General features: G+C 43.1%; 1 protein-coding gene across 3 annotated transcripts in view; it reads left to right on the forward strand.

The window, feature by feature from the left end:
* Positions 1-3542: 3542 nt before the first annotated feature.
* IYD (iodotyrosine deiodinase) overlaps positions 3543-20611 on the forward strand; it is a 28457-nt gene continuing 11388 nt past the window's right edge. Inside the window, exons 1-2 of one of the 3 annotated variants that reach the window (XM_043888626.1) lie at positions 3544-3803; positions 18860-18973. In XM_043888626.1, coding sequence (XP_043744561.1) covers positions 3632-3803; positions 18860-18973 — 286 coding nt within the window. In that variant the 5' untranslated portion in view covers positions 3544-3631. Of the gene's footprint in view, positions 3804-18859; positions 19052-20611 lie in introns of all 3 variants that reach the window. The other 2 variants (XM_043888625.1, XM_043888627.1) reach the window with 2 other exon arrangements.

Consider the following 20611-nt stretch of genomic DNA (forward strand, 5'->3'; position numbering starts at 1 on the left):
AGGGAATATGAGGAGAGAATCTTTCTTGAGTCCAGTGGTTCTCATACTTCAGCAAGTGTCGGCACCACCTGGAGTGCTTCTTGAAACAGAGTGCTGGGCCCACCTCCAGAGTTTCTGATTCAGTGGATCTGGAGTAGGGCCCAAGAGTTTGCTGTTCTAACAAATCCTCTGGGGATGTGGATGATGGGGATCCAGGACTACGCATTAAGGACCTTGTTTCCACTCGTTCATGGTGCTTTAGCCACTGTGTACAAGCTCTTCATTTTTCCTTCAGGGTAGAGGAGATTTTTTTTTAATTAAAATATTTTTGGTACAATATATACAACATTAAGGGCTTCCCTGGTGGCTCAGATGATAAAGAATCTGCCCACAATGTGGGAGACCTGGGTTCCATCCAGGATTGGGAAGATCCCCTGCAAGAGGGCATGGCAACCCACTCCAGTCTTCTTGCCTGGAGAATCCCCATGGACAGAGGAGGCTGGCGAACTACAGTCCATAGGGTCATGCAAAGAGGCAGACACGACTGAGTGACTAAGTACAGCACAGCACACAACACTGAATGTACCATCTTCGCTTTTTTTCAGTGTACTGTTCAATAGTATAAGTCCATTCTCACTGTTGTGTAACCATCACCACTATCCACCACCGTCCAGAGCTCCTTTTGTCTTACAAAACTGGAACTCTGCACCCATTAGGTGATAGCTCTCCTTTTCCCCTCCCCCAGCCACAGTGAACAGTTTATTTTCTGTCTTTATGAATTTGGCTACATTAGATCTCATACACGTGATTTATACAAGGTTTATCCTTTTGTAACTGGATGTTTTTTCACTTAGCAGATGGCTTCAAAATTCATTGATGCTGCACCATGGGTCAGAATTTCCCTCTTTTTTAAGGTTGAATAATATTCTAGTGTCTCTACTATATTGTTTATCCATTCATCTGTTCATGGACACTTGGGTAGCTCCCATCTCTTGGCTATGGTGAGAAATAGTACTGTGAATATAAATGTGCAAATATCTCTTTGAGACCCTGCTTTCAATTCTTATATGTATTAATATATATCTAGTAGTGGAATGGCTGGAACAGTGGAGTTTCTTATCAAGTGCCTGATTCCTGTGGATTATATGGGATAATGTAGATAAAGAATCAACATAGTGATCACACATAGAAACATAAACTTCTGCATCACACAGTCCTCTGGTCATTAGATCTATATAAAGTAAATATCCTTTGATGGTGTTGAAGTTATTAGTGAGTAAGGACTGTGTATAGGTGAGGCCAGTTAGATTTAAAAACATTCTGAATTTTTTCCCCTAACTTCACGCTTGAACTGAGATAAGATTTTGGTGCAGACATAGGAATATCTTATTATTTTTGTTTTTTTAGCCATAAGGTTCTTCTTTAAAAAAAAAAAAAAAAGACAGCTTTTTATTTTGCGTTGGAGCATAGCTGATTAACAATATTGTAACAATTCCAGGTGGGGCAGCAAAGGGACTCAGTGTGTACGTGTCCATTCCAAACTCCCTAACTATCCCTTCCCCCACTCCTTCTCCCCATCCTTCCTCCTGGCATCCGCAAGTTCATTCTCTAAATCTGTGAGTCTGTTTCTGTTTTGGCCACGGCACATGGCGTGTGGGATCTTAGTTTCCCAACCAGGGTTTGAACATGCCCCTGGTAGTGAACGTGCAGAGCTATGACCTGTGTATCACCAGGGAAGTCCCCAGCCGACAGTGTGAATACTTGATATAACACTTGTTAAATAAGTACTTGATAGAAATGCTTGATGACAGGCTGTTTGTGTGAATCATTAGAAACGGTGCTGCCTCACTCAATGCTCCGGGAAGTCTCTTTCCTGGAAAGTTCTCTTTCACCTCATTTCACTTACCCTGCAAATACACTTGCAGGGTGTTACTAAAGCAGAAGGATTCAAGGACGGGGATAATTAGATTCACCACCAGCACTGGAAGTAAAGACTCACATGTGTGTCTTGGGAAAATATGTTCTCTAGAGTAAAGATGTTCACAGTGCGGTCTGCAGACTGACCAACCCATCCACTCATGATCACCAGTCAAGAAACGAGACATGAGCACACAGTAGAATGGAAATTCAGGCAAAGTAACCATGTCACTACACTACACACTGTCTAGGTCAGCTGACTTTTTTTTTTTTTTGTAGCAAGAGTTTCTCAAGGAAGGGAAGAGTGTGTAGATTAGATTCTGGCGCAGGCTCCCTGATTTGCACTGTCCCAGGTCACACTGAGTTTGATGAGACAGTAGAAGCTATGTCCTCCGTGGGGTCTTGTCCTGTCTCAGATGAAATAAGGGACCAGGCATACTTGTCTGTTATAGAACTTATTGCACTGTGTTGTAATGGTCTTTTTTAAAATATCACATTTATTTAGTATCTATTTTTTAGGTATAAAAATACATGTGCTGTGCCGAGCCAGTTGTGTCTGACTCTTTGCGACCCCATAGACTGTAGCCCTCCAGACTCTGCTGTCCATGGGATTTTTCAGGCAAGGATGCTGACTTGGATTACCATTTCCTTCTCCAGAGGATCTTCCTGATCCAGGGATCAAACCTGCATCTGCATTGCAGGCAGATTTGTTACCTACTGAGACATTGGGGAAGCCCCCATAAAAATATATAGAACCTGCTAAACCATGAAAAAGAATGACGTTCTGATCCATATTAAAACATGGATGAATTTTGAAGACTTTCGGCTAAGTGAAACAAGCCATTCACAAAAAGACAAACACTGTATGGGTCCACTTACAGAAGGCTCCTAGGATAGTCAGAATCATGAGGCAGGAAGTGGGTCTGAGGTTACCAGGGCCTGTGGGAAGAGAAAGTGGGGAGTTACTGCTTCATGGTTAGAGGGTTCCTGTTTGGGATGATGAAGCAGTTTTTGGAAGAGTGGAGGTGGGTTTACAACACTGTGAATGTACTTAATGTCATTGAACTGGAGCCTTAAAAAGAGCTAGGATAGTAAATTTTATATTATTATATTTTATCACAATAAAAAAAGTAGAAATAGTAAAAAAAAAAAAAAATAGTACACACTGGTTGAAAAGAATTCAAATAATATAGATACACATAAGCCAAAATGTGCACAAGAGGCCTGAGATAGCCAATCCTTTGCCTAGTCTCTAAAACCACAGGAAAACATCCCAGATTTGGGAACCGCTCAAAAGGGCCATGGAGGTTGGTTGAGAAGGGCCAACACTTAGCTACTCCTAGCACCAGGAGACACATCAGTCGAAGACACATTGCTTTCAGCAAAATCTACAGGAGAAGGGTGAAATACCTTCCACCATGGCTGGCAAGATCTAGTGCTTCAAAGTATATCCTCGAATCCTGGCAATGATTGTCTAAGAATATATTGATTGAGTACACAATTTAAAAAAGTGCACTCACCCACGCATTGCCAGACCCACAGCACACCCTGATGCACGCAGCTGTGATCTTTGCTCCTTGGCAAAGTCCTTGTGGAGTCAGCAGGTTCACTGTTCCTTCCCTGGGCAAACCCCTCCCTCTCTTCACTCATCTCCCAGCGTTCCGCACACCTGTCCCTGTTTGTTTAAACCCCAGCCTGGGAAGCATGGACACCCTTCAGGATCAGCCTCACCACCATGTTTCTTCTGACTCCAGTCTTGGTAGCAGTCGTCTGCATTTTGATGGTGTGGATCTTTAAAAATGCTGATGGAGGCACTGAGAGAAGGAACAGGGAGCCTAGGGCTGAGGCCCGTCCCTGGGTGGATGAAGACTCGACAGGCAGCACCGATGTCCACCAGGAGGAAGCAGGTAAAGACACTGGCTCTGCTGCTCCAGTTCCACCTTCTGTATTTTTACGATGAGGTCAAGTGGGTGGCGGGGCTTATGGAGAGAAATAAATGCAGGCAGGTCAGTTTCATCATCAATTTCTATTGTGCAAACAAATTAGTGTGTGACAGAGACATCATTTCTCTTGGGTGTCAGCTTGTCATTTGCTGTCACCAAGTAAAAAGCTGGATTGTCAGTAAAAGAACTGTTGAAGGGCTGGCTTTCCCCAGCTCCTGTCCTGACTGGCTGCTAAAATCTTTCTGCAGGGGGCACAGCATGGGCTGGTGTGGCCATGAGTTAAGTAGTCAGGTTTTGATCAAGAACTTTGAAATAAAAGAAGGGGCAGCTGTGTAGGGGCTCACTACTACTCATTACAGCAACTCTATGGGTTAGAGACAAGAGTGGCTGTGGTCCTCAAAGTTAAGTGTCTGATTCAGTAGACAAGGCAATGAACAGACAACTAAAAGAGAATAATAAAGAGACAGGCGGAACTGATTGATTATAAGGTGTTTTGAGAAGGCTCGGGATCTTGGCGAGGCAGTTACAGAAAGACTGAACCAGGCCTGGTGGATTACTAGGATATGAATAGAAAGGATGAGGAGGTTGAGAGGAACAGAAGGAGCCTGAATACAGAACTGCTAGGAAAGATGCTAAGAAGACGGAAGGACTATGCTGACCAGGGAAGGGGCAAAAATGAAGTGGGATGTTGAGGATGGGCTGGGGCATGGTTGACCCAAGAGAGACAAGGTGATGAAGGAGGCAGGCAGGAAGGGAGGGGTTTGGGGGAGCTCTGAGTGATCTGTGTTTGGGGAGGGTCTGAGGTGGTTCTGTGGGCTGGATTTGACTCGGAAGAGGCTCAGTGACTCTCAGCTGGAGTAGTAATGGCTCCAGTTTTCAGTCGCTCAGTCGTGTCTGACTCTTTGCAACCCCATGGACTGCAGCACGCCAGGCCTCCCTGTCCATCACCTACTCCTGGAGTTTACTCAAACTCGTGTCCATTGAATCGGTGATGCCATCCAACCATCTCATCCTCTCTCGTCCCCTTCTCCTCCTGCCTTCAATCTTTCCCAGCATCAGGGTCTTTCCAAATGAAACAGTTCTTGGCATCAGGTGGCCAAAGGATTGCAGTTTTAGCTTCAACATGAGTCCTTCCAATGAATATTCAGGACTGATTTCCTTTAGGATGGACTGGTTGGATCTCCTTGCTGTCCAAGGGACTCTCAAGAGTCTTCTCCAACACCACAGTTCAAAAGCATCAATTATTTGGTGCACAGCTTTCTTTATAATCAACTCTCACATCCATACATGACCACTGGAAAAAACAAAGCTTTGACTAGATGGAACTTTGTTGGCAAAGTAATGTCTCTGCTTTTTAATATGCTATCTAGGTTGGTCATAACTTTTCTTCCAAGGAGCAAGTGTCTTTTAATTTCATGGCTGCAGTCACCATCTGCGGTGATTTTGGAGCCCGCCCCTCTCCCCCAAATAAAGCTCCACCCTCCCTCCAAAAGAGGCCACCTGGAAGTATATGTGTGCATGTGTGTGTAAGTGTGTGTGCGTGTTCTGAGTTGTCCTAACCTTAGGATTTGGGGGTGGGGTACACAGCTGGTGCTCCATGCTGGAAGCCATGCACCACTGGCTATACCATAAATGGTACACTGAATATACCTCACAGGGTCCAAGCCCAGACAGCCTCCTAGCAGGGCTGCCTCTTACTCTCCTCCCTGGATGCCAACTATGCCAGCTGAGAAGCACTTCCCTGAATGAGGGGAGATCCACTCTGAAGCTGGGTAAGGATCTGCTCCAGTAACAATGGGCAGGGCGGTGGGGACAGTGCGATGCAAGAGAAGAGGTGGATCAGAGGGACGGTCAAGGAAGAACAGTGGGCTCTGGCAATAAGTTAGATGTCGGAAGAAGAAGAGGGCAACGATTTGGAGACTGGAAGAATTAGAACAACGCTGTCATATGAGGGTGGGGGGGGGGGACCCGGTTTAAAGGGGAAGCTGTTGAGTGTAGTGCAGGGCATGCTGAACTTGAGAGAACAGTGGCACATTGAAGTAGAAAGATAGGGAGGTTTCTAGGTGAGAGATCCAGGCCACAGACACTGATTGGAGAGTCACTAGCTTACAGTGATGCTTGGAACTTGGAAAACAAATGAATTCACTAGGGGCTATTGCTAAAGAGAAGGCTGAGGAGAGAACCTGGTGGGGAGCACATTCAGATGAGAGGAACTGCTTGGGAGGAATGGACTTGGAAGACAAGATGTAGGGAAGAAGGGTCAGGTTAGTAGTCATAACAAGCCCTCCCAGGTACTTTCTATATCCGAGGTCACTTTTACACAGGGTGAATCACTTAGTTTTCATAATACAGGGAGCAGGCACTATTATCTCCCCTATATTACAGATAAGGAAGCTGAGCTCAGATCATCTAAATCATCTGTCCAAGCAGCTAGTGGTGAAGCCAGGACCCAGCGGGGGCTGGTTGCAGAGTTCCAGGCTTACAAGCTAGACATCTTTTCCAAAGAATGACCCAGAACAGAGCAGGCAGGAGATGGCCCACAGGGTTAAACATTCCCTGAGAGATCAGAAGTAGTGTGTGCATTGAGGAAAGCCCACTGGCTCTGAAGACCCAAGGGTTGAAGGGATACAAAAGGATCGATGTGGCTGGTGGGGAACCAGGGACCTGGTTCCAGGGACCTGCTCCTGATGGTTGGGACCAGACACCAAAGCTTTGCAACCCTGTTCTGCTTCTCTGCCTGTTGATTCCCTTTCCATTCTCTATTCTTTACAAAGAGGAATGAAGTGAATGTGTAGTGGCCCCCTCAGCAGCCATGAGCAAATTTTCCCCGAGTGTAGAGTTCACAGTCTCTTGTTGGGATTTTTGCTGTCTACTTAAGTGGTATTTCCTGAGGTCACACGGGCACGCAGGTGGTAGTTAGGGCTAATGTTTAAACTCAGTCTCCTCTGCCACCCAAGTCCCTGCTCTTAACCACTGGGTGGGTGGACACAGTCTAAGACAGGATACACCGCCAGTACCGTGGCTCCAGTGGAGGAGAGGAGAAGGCTACCATTGCCAAGGCAACACGAGATGGCTTTGATAACAGTGACTAGAGACCAGGGGCAAGCCATTTTGAAAATTCACAGAGACAAAACAGTAAAATAAGTTTTGTAGGCCATTCTAGTGTGAGTTAAGGAAAATATGAGCACCAATCCAACCTCTGCCAGCTGTGACTCACCAGATTCCTGTTCCACATTCACAGATCGATCGGGGAGTCAGCCTGTGTGGGGTAAGGGGCGGGTCACACAGAGGACATGCTGATTAGATGTCAGACACAGATTTTGTCTGGGGACCAGTCACACATGGTGTCCTGATGGTGATTTTCGGTTCCCTCTTTATCTGTGGCAGAGGCCTGAGGAAGAGAAATGACCCATATTTAATCTCAAACAGGAAACCTCAGATTGCTTCCCCAAAATGAACTGAAGATACCACACAAAAACCCTCCAGTCAGTCCCAGATTCATGAAAACTCATGGAACTGGAAGTAGGAGGAAAAGACAGGAAACACATTCAGATGTGTCCATTTTAACATTAGTGGGGATTTTCTTTACTTGGCTTTGCTAGCCATCCAAAAGCTAGTATTCTAACTGAATTTTTATTGTCCCAGTCACTGCTAATAAAGGCTTTGCCAAAATTTTTATCTAATGTGCTCAATACCTGAGAATAAAAATGTTCCTCAGACTTAGGAACAGATAGATTTTTATGTACCCATATGCAGCTGTTTCAAACCTGTTCATTGGATCAATGACAGCTCATTTCAGTAAAAGCTTAACAAGTCAACCGATTAGAGATAGATTCATTCTAGTACCAGCTCCTCTGCATGCCAACCAATCAATAGCAGTCTCAACCAAGTAACACTGTTCCTACAGACGATATCAACCCTCTTACATGCCTGGAAGTCAACCAATGCTTGAACTCCATGTTTTCCAACCAAGTGGTATGCAAGAACTAGCCTGAGATCTTAGAGGTTCAGGAAATTTATGGGCCATTGTTCACTTGCTAGTAGCTTGAAGTCAGGCCATGATGGAAGTGCTGACTCTATATTATAGCACTGGAAATTGGCCAGTGCTATAATTCAGTGATCTTTTTCTCCCTACTCTCAGAGAGCTGGTTTACCAGCACACCACTGACAAAAACGCTATGTAAGAGCAGCACTCGTGACCAACCTAGCTTTCCTCTGCTATGAGAAGCAAGGAATTCAGCTTCATCTTTGCCTTTCATCATCTTTTGACACCCATGCATACTTCTGCATGACTAATTTTAAAAGGCTGGTTTACCAGGCCTCCTGTAAGACATTATGGTCCTAAGATAAATGAGAGGTAAATTCGAATTCAGATGAGAGAAGATTAGGGACAGGAAAGGATTTGATGGAGATGTCATCCTTGGGATCAAATCTGGGTGAGTGCCTCTGGGGAGAGTGAAGGTCAACACAGAACACTGGGGACCCCAGAAGAGGTGGAGGGGCTCAGAAAACAAGTTCTGTCCACTTCACCTGGAATAGCATTGCTCTAATCCAGATCTTTCCAGCTGAACACTCCCAGACGCCCCAACCCCCGCCCACCATTGTTGTTGCTAGTGAGTCAGTTTACACTGTAACAAATGGCAGAGAGGCCCACACAGAAGGGAAAGTGATGGCTGAGGAAGTGGGAAGGAGACCTTCTCTGGGCCAATCTTGAGCCCCAGAGCTGTTCCCATTGTCAACTGCAAGAGCTGCGTCACCCAGAGCCTTATTAACATGGTTGCTCAAGGCTCCTCCAAAATTGCAGGGAGGGAACAAGGATGATACGACACAAATTGGCCTAGCGGTTTCATAGCCGGAAAACATTTGGCCCGTTTGCCAAGATTTGGAAGTGGAACTGCGAAAACACAAAAGCAGTTCACATAGAAAAATGCAGCCAGAAAAATGCCTCCAAGTTAAACATTAAAGGATAAACATGACCTAGAATTACTTGGCCATTAAACCTAATTAGGGAGCAATTTGGTTCCCTGGCATTTAAGCCACGATACAAGGCAAGCTGGTTTTGGTGTCAATAGCAAACTCCATGTGTGATAGCACAGGACTTCTGTTAAAAGCAGACCACAGCAGTGTGCATTTATTTTGGAATATGTGGGCTCCACCACTTGAATGAATCCACCAGAGTGGTTTAGCTGGTCTGGGCTGGAGGCAGAAAAGCCACAGAATGGAGGCTCTTCCCTCTCCTTTGGTGAGGCCACATTTCCTGGGGGCGGGGGCCGGGGTGGCGGGGGATGGTTAGGACTTCAAGAGGAAGGAAAGAGCCGTGCCTTTTGTGTCGGTTCACTGCCCTGCAGTCCCTCGGAGCTTCTCTCCATCTGGCTCAGCTGACCCCTTTCCCCAGGTCGAGGGTAGACTTTCTGTCCTGGGAGAGGCTCCAGGAAGAGCAGCCCCCCTGTGCTCTGCTCAGAAAGCCCTTCAGGACAAGCCAACCCAGTGGTGGTTGGGACCGTGTATCTGCCGGCTCAGAGACAAGGCTGCGCTGATAAGGCTTGAGAGGCTGCCCCTTCATTCTGCCCGAGTAGGAGCGCCTACCCTGGACTTCAGTGGCTGCAGAAACTGCCGACTCATGCCCCTTCGCTGCCTTTAGTTTCTGCAAATGGACCTGAAGTTAAGGAGGCCTTTCATGCATTCGCTCATTTACCATTGAGTAAATGAGTTTGCTGGACTTTGGACACATGGTGGGGGAGTATCACTGGTGTCGAAAGTCTTTGCTGATGCATTTGATAAAGTTGACCTGATGATATCTGGGTTTGGTTCAGGGTGGAACGTTAGAAAGCTGGTAGGTGTTAGTGGCCACTCCCCCATCACATCTAGTACCTTCTGATTTAGTAACTGGGCCATCTCATTAAATGTGTACAGTGTGGGCTCCCACTGCCCCGAGCTAGTAAAGTGTAAGAAGTTTCTCACTGCTAGCAATGAGCTACCATGATCCCTACTAGTATTGTAGTTGGGTTCTCAAGCTCCCCCAAATCCCCTTTTCTCCCTCTTGCCTTCTTTTCCCCATCATCACATACCCAGGAGTGAAATGTGTGGGTGCTCGCTGGGGCGGAGGACTCTCTCCTACCTGAATTCCACCTGGAATGCCCCAGACCCTCAGGGCCAGGCCCTGGATCTTCTTGGATTCTTCTGGATCTTCTGGATCCTCGTTTTGATTGTCATTCTCATCTTTATTTGAGGGATCCCTAAGCAACATCTTACCTCCTGGACACTGACTGCAGTCCCCCCTAATCCTAAGGGGCAACCATCCAAGACCCCAAGTGGATACCTAAAACTGCAGATAGTACTGAACCCTACATACCCTAACCTTTCCCTATACATACATGCCTATGGTAAAGTTTAAATTCGACACAGTAAGAAAAGGAGATCAGTCCTGGGTGTTCATTGGAAGGACTGATGCTGAAGCTGAAACTCCAATCCTTTGGCCACCTGATGCGAAGAGCTGACTCATTTGAAAAGACCCTGATGCTGGGAAAGACTGAGGGCAGGAGGAGAAGGGGACGACAGAGGATCAGATTGTTGGATGGCATCACCGACTCAGTGGACATGAGTTTGGGTAAACTCCGGGAGTTGGTGATGGACAGGGAGGCCTGGCGTGCTGCGGTTCATTGGGTCGCAAAGAGTCGGACGCGACTGAGCGACTGAACTGAACTGAAGAGAATATCTGAATTGCCAGCATCATTACTCACGTGCTTTGAGGTCACTATTAAGTAAAATCAGGGCTACTTGAGAACAAGCAGTACCCCAGCAGTTGACCTGATAACTGTGCTGTGCTCAGTTGCTCGGTCGTGTCCGACTCTTTCTGTGACCCCATGGACTGTAGCCCACCAGGCTCTGCTGTCCATGGGGATTCTCCAGGCAAGAATACTGGAGTGGGTTTCCATGCATTCCTCCAGGGGATCTTCTCAACCTAGGGATCAAACTCAGGTCTCCAGCACTGCAGGCAGATTCTTTACCATCTGAGCCACCAGGTAAGCCCTAAGGCTACTAAGTGTCTAATTAGGTGGATATGTGAACAAAAGGATGATTCATGTGGGTGGGGGGATGGGGCAGGACAGGCATTAGATTTCATCATCTTACTCAGAATGATGCATAATTTAAAACTTCAGTTCAGTTCAGTCATTCAGTCATGTCTGACTCTTTGCAATCCCATGGACTGCAGCACTCCAGGCTTCCCTCCACCACCAACTCCCAGAGCTTACTCAAACTCATGTCCATCGAGTTGGTGATGCCATCCAATCATCTCATTCTCTGTCATCCCCTTCTCCTCCCGCCTTCAATCTTTCCCAGCATCAGGGTCTTTTCCAATGAGTCAGCTTTTCTCATCAGGTGGCCAAAGTATTGGAGTTTCAGCTTCAGCATCAGTCCTTCCAATGAATAGTCAGGACTGATTTCCTTTAGGATGGACTGGGTGGATCTCCTTGCAGTCCAAGGGACTCTCAAGAGTCTTCAACACCACAGTTCAAAAGCATAAATTCTTTGGCATTCAGCCTTCTTTGTAGTTCAACTCTCATATCCATACATGACTACTGGTATAAATTGCTTATTTCTTGAATTTTCCACTTAATATATTCAGAACACAGTTGAACCTGGGTAACTGAAACCAGCCTCAGAAAGCAAAACCTCCGTTCTCGGGGGGGGCAGGAAGGGAGGAACATTGATTTAAGAGTTAAGAAACCTAAGCTATAGTTCTGGCTCCATGAGAGATTACTGCATGTTTAGGACAAATTAACTGTATTCATTCATTCCATCTCCTACTTTTGCCCCACCTTCCCCAGATGATTTATCTCTCATCCTTCTGACTCACTTAAGAGACTGTGAAGTGTCTTAACAGTTGTGTTCAGTTGATCTACCCTTGGGGTTTTTTGCGTAATTCATTTCTATGGCTTTCTTATTAAAACAAAACACACACACACACACAAATCCCTTAATTGTGAAGTGTAAGGTAGTGATTGGTTTAGTCACTAAGTCATGTTGAGCTCTTTGCAACCTCATGGACACAGGGATCAAACCCACATATGCTGCATTGCAGGTGGATTCTTTATCCTGAGCCACCAGAGAAGCCTGTGATATGTAATATGCTGGCTGGAAACGTGTATAAAACATAGATGAATGGCTTAACAAATAATTTGAAAGCAAAAATCCATATAATTATCACTTAGATCAAGAAGTATAAATTTCTAGTACTCCATAAACCCATGTATTCCCAGTCACACCTCTTTCATCCCACAGACAAAACTATTATTTTTAATTTTATGGGAATTACTTCTTTGTTTTTCTTTATAGATGTATCCCCTAAATATGCATTCCTAACAGTAGCATTTTATTGCTTATATTCTTTTCACTTTGTTCCTTTGCTTAACAGTTTATTTGTAAAATTCATTCAGGTTAGGCATGTGACTGCAGTTCATTCCTTTTTGCTGCTGTATAGTATTCTGTTTCATGAGTATATCACAATTTATTTATTTTACTGTTGAGGAAGATCTGGGCTATTTCCAATTCAGGACTATGATAAACTATGCCTGTAAGAACATTTTAATACTTATTTCCAGGATACACACACATGACTATCTCTGGGGTATGCATGGGATTGCAGAGTTACAATGTGATGGGCATGGAAATGTTTCACCCTTCAAGGAAAGACTTGTTGCTCCTTCTATTGGGAGTATTGTAAACAAATAGCCTTCAACTGTCTGCATATTCCAGAGTTTACCTTTGCTTTGCCCAAGATTCTGCCTTTCCCAGGGTGGTTTATATGCAATGACTGGTTGGCTTAGGGGTATAAAGGCCCAGTCATTTGGGCCTAGTTGCAGACAACTCTGATGGGCTATTTTTCTTCCAAAGATGCCCTATTGTTGGCTAAGCCATCATACAAGGCTTACAATGAAGTATGATGTCTTCTGTCCAATCATGTTTCTTCCCTCACCTTTCCACAGGTTTAGTTCCCAAAGGTACTTTCTGTAAACATCCTACACACTAGTTTCAGTTTGAAACTGCTTCATGATCTGTCTGATAATTCCAATATCTCAAGTCTTTGTAGGTCTATTTCTGATGCCTGTGGTTTCTATGGTTATTATTTATGACTTCTTATTTTCTTGAACACAGTTATTTTTTATTGTACACTGGTTATTCTTTTGGAAAATTACTCACAATTTTTTTGAGACCTGAGATATAGTTAGGGCTTCCCAGGTGATATAGTTAGGCTTTCCTCAGTGGTAAAGAATCCACCTGCCAAGCAGGAGACAGTGGTTCTAATCCTGGATCAGGAAGATCCCCTGGAGAAAGAAATGGCAACCACTTCAGTAGTCTTGCCTGGGAAATCCCATGGACAGAGGAGCCTGATGGGCTACAGTTCATGGGGTCCCAAAAGACTCAGACATGACTTAGCAACTAAACAACAACAACAAGATATTGTTACTTACTCCAGGGAATAGTCACATTTGCGCCTACAAATTGAGCAGCTTTGTCACACTGGGACAACTTTAATATGAGGTCAAGACTTATGGTTCCTTGGATCACTCACAGGATATCATCCTAGGCTCTAAGACACCAGGACTGGATTACTTACATTTTAGTCTTACTGTTGGAATATAAACCTTCAAGCCCTGGGTGGCCCTGGGGTTTTGACTTTTGTCACCATCTCTTTGTCTGAACTCAGCCTCATGGCTGCTTCTTGGCAACTGGAAAATATTGTCTGGACACTGAATTGCTGGTCTACCTCTCCTGGTACTAACCTTCACCTAGATTTTTAACTATGATGTCCTATAGTCACAGATTGGTAGTGGTGGTTTAGTTGCTCAGTCGTGTCCACCCTTTGCAACACCATGGACCATCGCCTGCCAGGCTCCTCTGTCCATGGCATTTCCCAGGCAAGAATACTGGAGTGGGTTGCCATTTCTTTCTCCAGGGGATGTTCCCAACCCAGGGATCAAACCCAAGTCTCTTGCATTGCAGGTGGATTCTTTGCCATTGAGTCACCAGGGAAATTACAGATTAGCTCTTAATATGTAGAAGAAAACATTCTAAATTATATTTTACTAAGCATTTTAGCTTTTTTTACTTTACAGAGTTGGTTTAAATTATGTAAATAACCATTACTGGAAATGAGAACCCTTTAGTAAATGTCACAACAACCAAAATATAATCATAACCCCAACATCAGTTAATCCATGGCATCAAAATGGATTTGTATCTACTCAAGGAAGAAAATCACAATTAACTGTTTTCTGTCACACAGCTGAAGGCATGGGATATAATATGTCTTATCAGGCAAATATTCATTGGGTTTTGGGTTGTGAATGAGGAAGATATATGATAGCATTATATTCAGTTTTCTAAAGGTACAGTTTAGGTAGTACAGTAATAATTCAGGTAAGCCATGCACATGCACACAGATAAATTTTATGGTTTAAAACACTCTAAATCTATTACTTTAATGAAAGTAAGTGCTGAGCATTTTTGGGAATTTAATCATAGTGGATTCTGATTACCTGCTATTATCTAAGTAGGAGTTGCCTTCTACTGGTTATGTGGCTTCTCTGCACCAATCCCCATCAGGCTGAAAAATATCAGATCAGGTTTAGGAAAGACTTCAGCCTTTGTATAAAAGAACTATCTACTCATTAGATTCCAGTGATATTTTCAGTGTCTATTTCCTTGGCAGCCTTCTTGGTGAAGCCTTATTTATCTGATTTAAATTTCCCTGAAGAGTTCAACTCACATCAATTTATTCTGATTTGATGTACAGAAGTCCACTTTCTGTACTGGTCTCTTTTTGGCATCTTCTGTCTCCAAGATTCTAGTAGTTGGTGAAGCCCAACAATAACCAGAAGTCCAAGACTAACTCAAGTTAAGCATATGTATACATGTAGAATATATATATATAATATGGTAGAATTATTATATATATGTATATAGATATGTTATATGGTAGAATAAATTATATATATATGTATATATATATATTATATGGAAGAACATGGTAGAAGCAGGCAGGTGTAAAGATAAATTTAGTGTAGGTAAGTGGAACAGATTTTTTCCTTATGGTTAATATTTTTGTATCTTATTTAAAAAATTCTTCTTCTCTACACAGTCATGAAGATAGTCTCCTACATTCTTTCCTAAAAGCTTCAAAAATTAGTCTTTCATAATTAAAACTCTGGTGAGAATAGGCAATATTAATTCATTTTCAATATCTGATGGAAGAGTTTAAATGTTTCACCATTAACTATGCAGTTGGTTCTGGGGTGTTTTGTTTTCATTTTTTCCCCATAGCTAGACTTTATCAGGTTAAGAAAGTTCCTTTATACTTCCAATTTACTAAGAGATGAATGCCTAATTTTATCAAACACTTTTTCTGTATTACAATGAATGTAATAATTGTGAATGTAACAAACATGGTTTTGCTAATGTTGGTAACTTGCATTCCTGGGATAATCCCAACTTGGTCAAAGTGCATTGTTTTTTATATATCATTGAATTCTGTTTACTAATATTTTGGTCAGGACTCTTTGCATCTATATTTGTGAGGAAGTTGAATCTGTAGCCTTTCTTTCTTTTAATGTCCTAGTCAGACTTGGTAACAAGGCTGTGTGTGTCATAAAATGAGTTGGGGATGATGTTTCCTCTATTTCTATTCTTGGTAAGAGTTTGAGAAAATTTAGCAATAATTATTTTTTGTGATAAAGAACCTGCTTGCCAATGCAGGAAACTAAGAAATGAGGGTTCGATCCCTAGGTCGGGAAGATCCCTTGGAGGAGGGCATGGCAACCCACTCCAGTATTATTCAGGCTTCCCAGCTGGTGCCAGTGGTAAAAAACTTGCCTGCCAATGCAGGAGACATAAGAGACAAGGGTTCAATCCCTGGGTTGGAAAGATCCCCTGGAGGAAGGCATGGCAACCCCCTCCAGTAGTCTTGCCTAGAGAATCCGATGGACAGAGGAGCCTGGAGAGTTGACACGACCGAAGCGACTCAGTATGCATGCATGCATGCATGTTCTTTGAGTGTTTGGTAGAACTAACTCCCTTATGAAGCCATCTGGGTCTCTTCCTAAAGGAATCTTTTTTTTCCCCTCTGGCTGATTTTGAGATTTTATATTTGATTATAAAAGATGTGGGCTTTTCTCTTTTACTGCTGCTGCTGCTGCTAAGTCGCTTCAGTCGTGTCCGACTCTGTGAGACCCCATAGACGGCAGCCCACCAGGCTCCTCTGTCCCTGGGATTCTCCAGGCAAGAACACTGGAGTGGGTTGCCATTTCCTTCTCTTTTACTACCTGGGATTGACTGGGCCTCTCGAATCTGTAGATCTGGCATTTTTCATCAGTTTTTTTTTTTTTTTTTTTTTAATCAGATGCATGTATCTGTCCCTGGGATTCTCCAGGCAAGAACACTGGAGTGGGTTGCCACGCCCTCCTCCAGAGGATCTTCCACACCCAGGGATTGAACCTGAGTCTCTGTGTCTCCTGCATTGCAGGTGGCTTTTTTTCTGCTGAGCCACCCTGGAAGCCCTTTTAACAAATAGTCTCCTTCAAATATGGCCTCTGCCACATCCTCTTTCCCATCTCCTGCTGTGACTATCATCAGACATAAAATAGACATTCTCATTCTGTTTTATTTTTCTTGATCTTTCTTTTATGTTTTCCATCTTTTGGTCTTTCCTTGCTCTATTCAAGATATTTTCTTCTGAGTTATCTACAGTTCATTAACTCTTTCTTTAGGTATGTCTAACCTGCTGTTAAACTCATCCACCAAGTTCTTAGTTCTATTATTTTATTTTTCAATTCTAAAATGTCTATTTTAAAATATTTTCCATGTAACTTTTCATTTTTTCCTATACCCTACAGATTTATAAATGCTTGTCTTTTTTTCCCTCTAAACCTAGCCATCAAAGTTTTTCTACATTTTGAGTCTGACGATTCCATATTTGGAGACTTCAGGTGTCTGATTCTATTTTTAAAAATCTGCTCTGCTATATTTTGTTCAAGGTGTTTTGGTTTTGTGTATGTCTGGTTGTCTTTGGTGGGTTGCTGACAATTGTACTTAAAATTATCTCTATGTTGGCATTTGCTTCTATTGGGTGATGGGGCTATTTTCAGGCAGGACCACATTGTTCCAAGTTCAAGTTTGAGGCGTGACTCACAGAAATGCTGTAACCCCTTGGGGGCTGACTTATTTACATTTCTTACTTTTTCTAAGGATGTGGTCTTGGGACCCCAGCTTGTTAGACTTCCCATTGTATACGGGTCTGAGCTTTGATTTCTGTCTCTCTTGATCCCTGAAAATAAAAAAATAAACATGTAAATATATAGGGATTGGCAGGTACTAACACGGCAAATGCAGCTTTTGCACTTATTTACCTTCGCAGGTTCCTAATTTCCCTTAAGTTTTGGCCTGGGTATATCTTACTATGCTGTTAGCAATTTAATGATTTTACAATAGGTTTTAAAGTAATACTTTTTTTTTTTTTTTCAAGATCTTAGTGTTCAATGATTCCTAGTGGCTCAGATGGTAAAGAAACTGCCTGCAATACAGGAGACCTGGGTTCAATCCCTGGGCCAGGAAAATCCCCTGGAGAAGGAAATGGCTACTCATTCCAATATTCATGCCTGGAGAATTCCGTGAACAGTAGCCTGTTGATAAGGGCTACAGTTGATAAGATCACAAAAGGGTCAGACACGGCTGAGCGACTAACACTTTGGACTTCCCTGGTGGCTCAAACGGTAAAGTGTCTGCCTACAGTGTGGGAGACCCGGGTTCAATCCCTGGGTTGGAATCTCCAGAAATAAATGGCAACCCACGCCAGTATTCTTGCCTGGAAAATCCCATAGACGGAGAAGCCTGGTAGGCTACAGTCCATGGGGTCGCAAAAAGTAGGACACAGCTGATCGACTTCACTTTCACTTCAGTGATTTTCAGCTGGTGGGAGATTGCTTCAATAAGCTAGTTCACCATTAACAGAAATTCATATTTCTCATCTTTGGGAAAGCAAAAATTTTCTTTTTCTTGATTTGTAACCAGTCGAGTTTGGAGGACAGTCAAGATCAGAGTTCAGGATTCTCAGACCCTTTTCATCTTTTTATGATGTTTTTGAGCTCATATCCTTAGAGATATTTTTGAGAACTTGATTTCTCTTTCCCCACTGGCCACCTTGTGACTCTGAAAGAGAAAAAGACATTCCCCTCTATTCTTCTAGGTTTTTTGCTGAGACATCTCTTCTTCATAATAAATACAGATTAACAAGAGAAAAACAAACAGAAATTTAACAATAAGTATATTTCTTGTATACATGGGAGAGATCCAGGAAAACTGAGTAACCCCCCTGAAATGGCTCCAGAAAGAAAGTGAAAGTCGCTCAGTCATGTCCAACTCTTTGTGACCCCATGGACTGTAGCCTGCCAGGCTCCTCTGTCCATGGAATTCTCCAGGCAAGAATACTGGAGTGGGTTGCCCTTCCCTTCTCCAGGGAATCTTCCCGAGCCAATAATCAAACACAGGTCTCCTACATTGCAGGCAGATTCTTTACCAGCTGAGCTGCCAGGGAAATGGCCCCAGCCACCACCTTAAATATCAGTTTCAGATAAAGACAAAAGAAAGGTGTTGGGCGCTGGGCAGAGTCAGTTATGGGAGGTTATCAGAAAAAGCAGAGTAAATAAGGGTAAAGTTGTTACAGAGATTTACGGCCACACCTTCTCTATTGACAAGAGTTTATTGTGATTTAGAATCATCCTTCTCTTCCTGGGGCAGAGAGGAAGATACTTCCAAATGGAGAATTCCTTTATAAATGTAAACCTCTGCTTACCAAAGAGTGACTTCTACTCTGGTTTTCAGAGTTTCTCCTGTGTCTTCTGTTTCCTAAAAATAGTCAACTCAAAAAGAATTCTTATGCTAATGAGGCATATGGGGGTGGGGAGGGGGCATCCCCTTTCAAAGCCAAGAGATCTTTTAATTTGCTGTCTTGTTCCTATTTGCAGAGGCTGATGAATGGCAAGAGTCAGAGGAAGAGGTGGAACATATCCCATTCTCCCACACCAGATACCCAGAGAAGGAAATGGTTAAGAGATCCCAAGAGTTTTATGAACTTCTCAGTAAGAGACGGTCTGTTAGATTCATAAGTCACGAGCAGGTCCCAGTGGAGGTCATTGATAATGTCATCAAAGCAGCAGGTCTGTACATGCGCAGTGGGTCTTTGAGAATGTCCGCTGCAAGAGATAGTAGTAGAGCAATGTTGACATTCAAACACAGCAGATAAAGCCTGGAGTGATAGGTTTACCTGTAAAGTCTTGTTAGTGCACAGTGAGGCCAAACACACCAAAATGTAGGAGTTTGGAGCAGAGAAAGGTTTATAGAGGAGAGGGGTGGTTCATTCCCTAAAAGCCCCCTGAGTTCAAAGCATTTTTAAAAACCAGGTGAGGGAGAGAAGTCGCAGGGTATGTGATCCACTCAGGCACAAGTCTCTGACTGGCTGCTGGGTGGTGTCATAGGGGTTAACTTCATCAGACCTTAGGCTCCAGGAGGCCTGGGGCTATGAGCTCATGGGGTCAAATAGTTAACACCTTCCATTTGGTGGGGGGTTTCACCTCAGAGAGTAACATGGAAACTTACATTGCCATAGATAAAATACATAGCCAATGGGAATTTGCTGTTTGTCTCTGGGAAGTCAAACAGGGTCTGTGTATCAACCTAGAGGGGTGGGATGGGGAGGGAGATGGGAGGTAGGTTAGAGGGAAGGAGGGGACATGTGTACACCTATGGCTGATTCATGCTAATGTTTGACATAAAACAACAAAATTCTGTAGAGCAATTATCCTTCAGTTAAAAAATAAATAAACTTAAAAAAAAAAAGTGAAAAAAAAAAAAAGTGATGTCTGGTGTTAAAAAAAAAACCAGCTCTGGAAATGTGCATCAGATACTGTTATCTAGGTACTTCAAGAGGAGCTAAAGCAGAGGATATGGGAAAAGCCCATCCTAGAAAGGCCCCATAGGGTCCTTCTTGGTTACAGTCTTACCCACATGTTGACTGACTTCTAGGGACATAATGACTTCCATTTTCTACAAACTTCTAACTATTACAGACTTTCTGGGAGCAGATGTGACAACAGTTCAAAACTTCTAAAATTATTCAACATTATTAAATGTTATGAAAAATGAAAATTTCTGAAGATATTACACAATGGAAGAGAAAAAACATCCTCTTACTTTCCCTTCCCCTTAAAACACATGCAAACGTGCATGAGCACACACACACCCAGACACACACTCACACAGACACATACTCACATTTATATATTTCTCTTTTGGGGACCAAATTTCTTGTATTACACACCATGAGGCTCTGTTCCAATGAACTAGCAAACTTCATGTGAATTCACAAAGTAAATTGAAGCAAGATAAACCCATTTTTAATGTAAAGTAATAAATATCTCCCTAGAAGAAGAGATGAGAATTACAGACAAGGGGAAGGATATATAAGAGAAAGTCCCCTATTTGAGAGTCTCCTCTGACTGGGTTCTTATTCCTATACAAAATCACATTTAAGTTAATTTTCAGAAATTATTGCATGACCATTATAAATCTATTGCCCGAATTAAAAGGAAGTAAGAATAAAAAATTTTATTTCAGTTAAGAACACAAATGTACTAGATTGGTGAGTCCTTTATCTAACTAGTAACAGTTACTAAATATCCTCTGTGTGTATATCTGTGTTTAACTATGCATGCACATGA

Source organism: Cervus elaphus, chromosome 26, assembly GCF_910594005.1.
Source record: "Cervus elaphus chromosome 26, mCerEla1.1, whole genome shotgun sequence".
Lineage (NCBI taxonomy): Eukaryota > Metazoa > Chordata > Mammalia > Artiodactyla > Cervidae > Cervus > Cervus elaphus.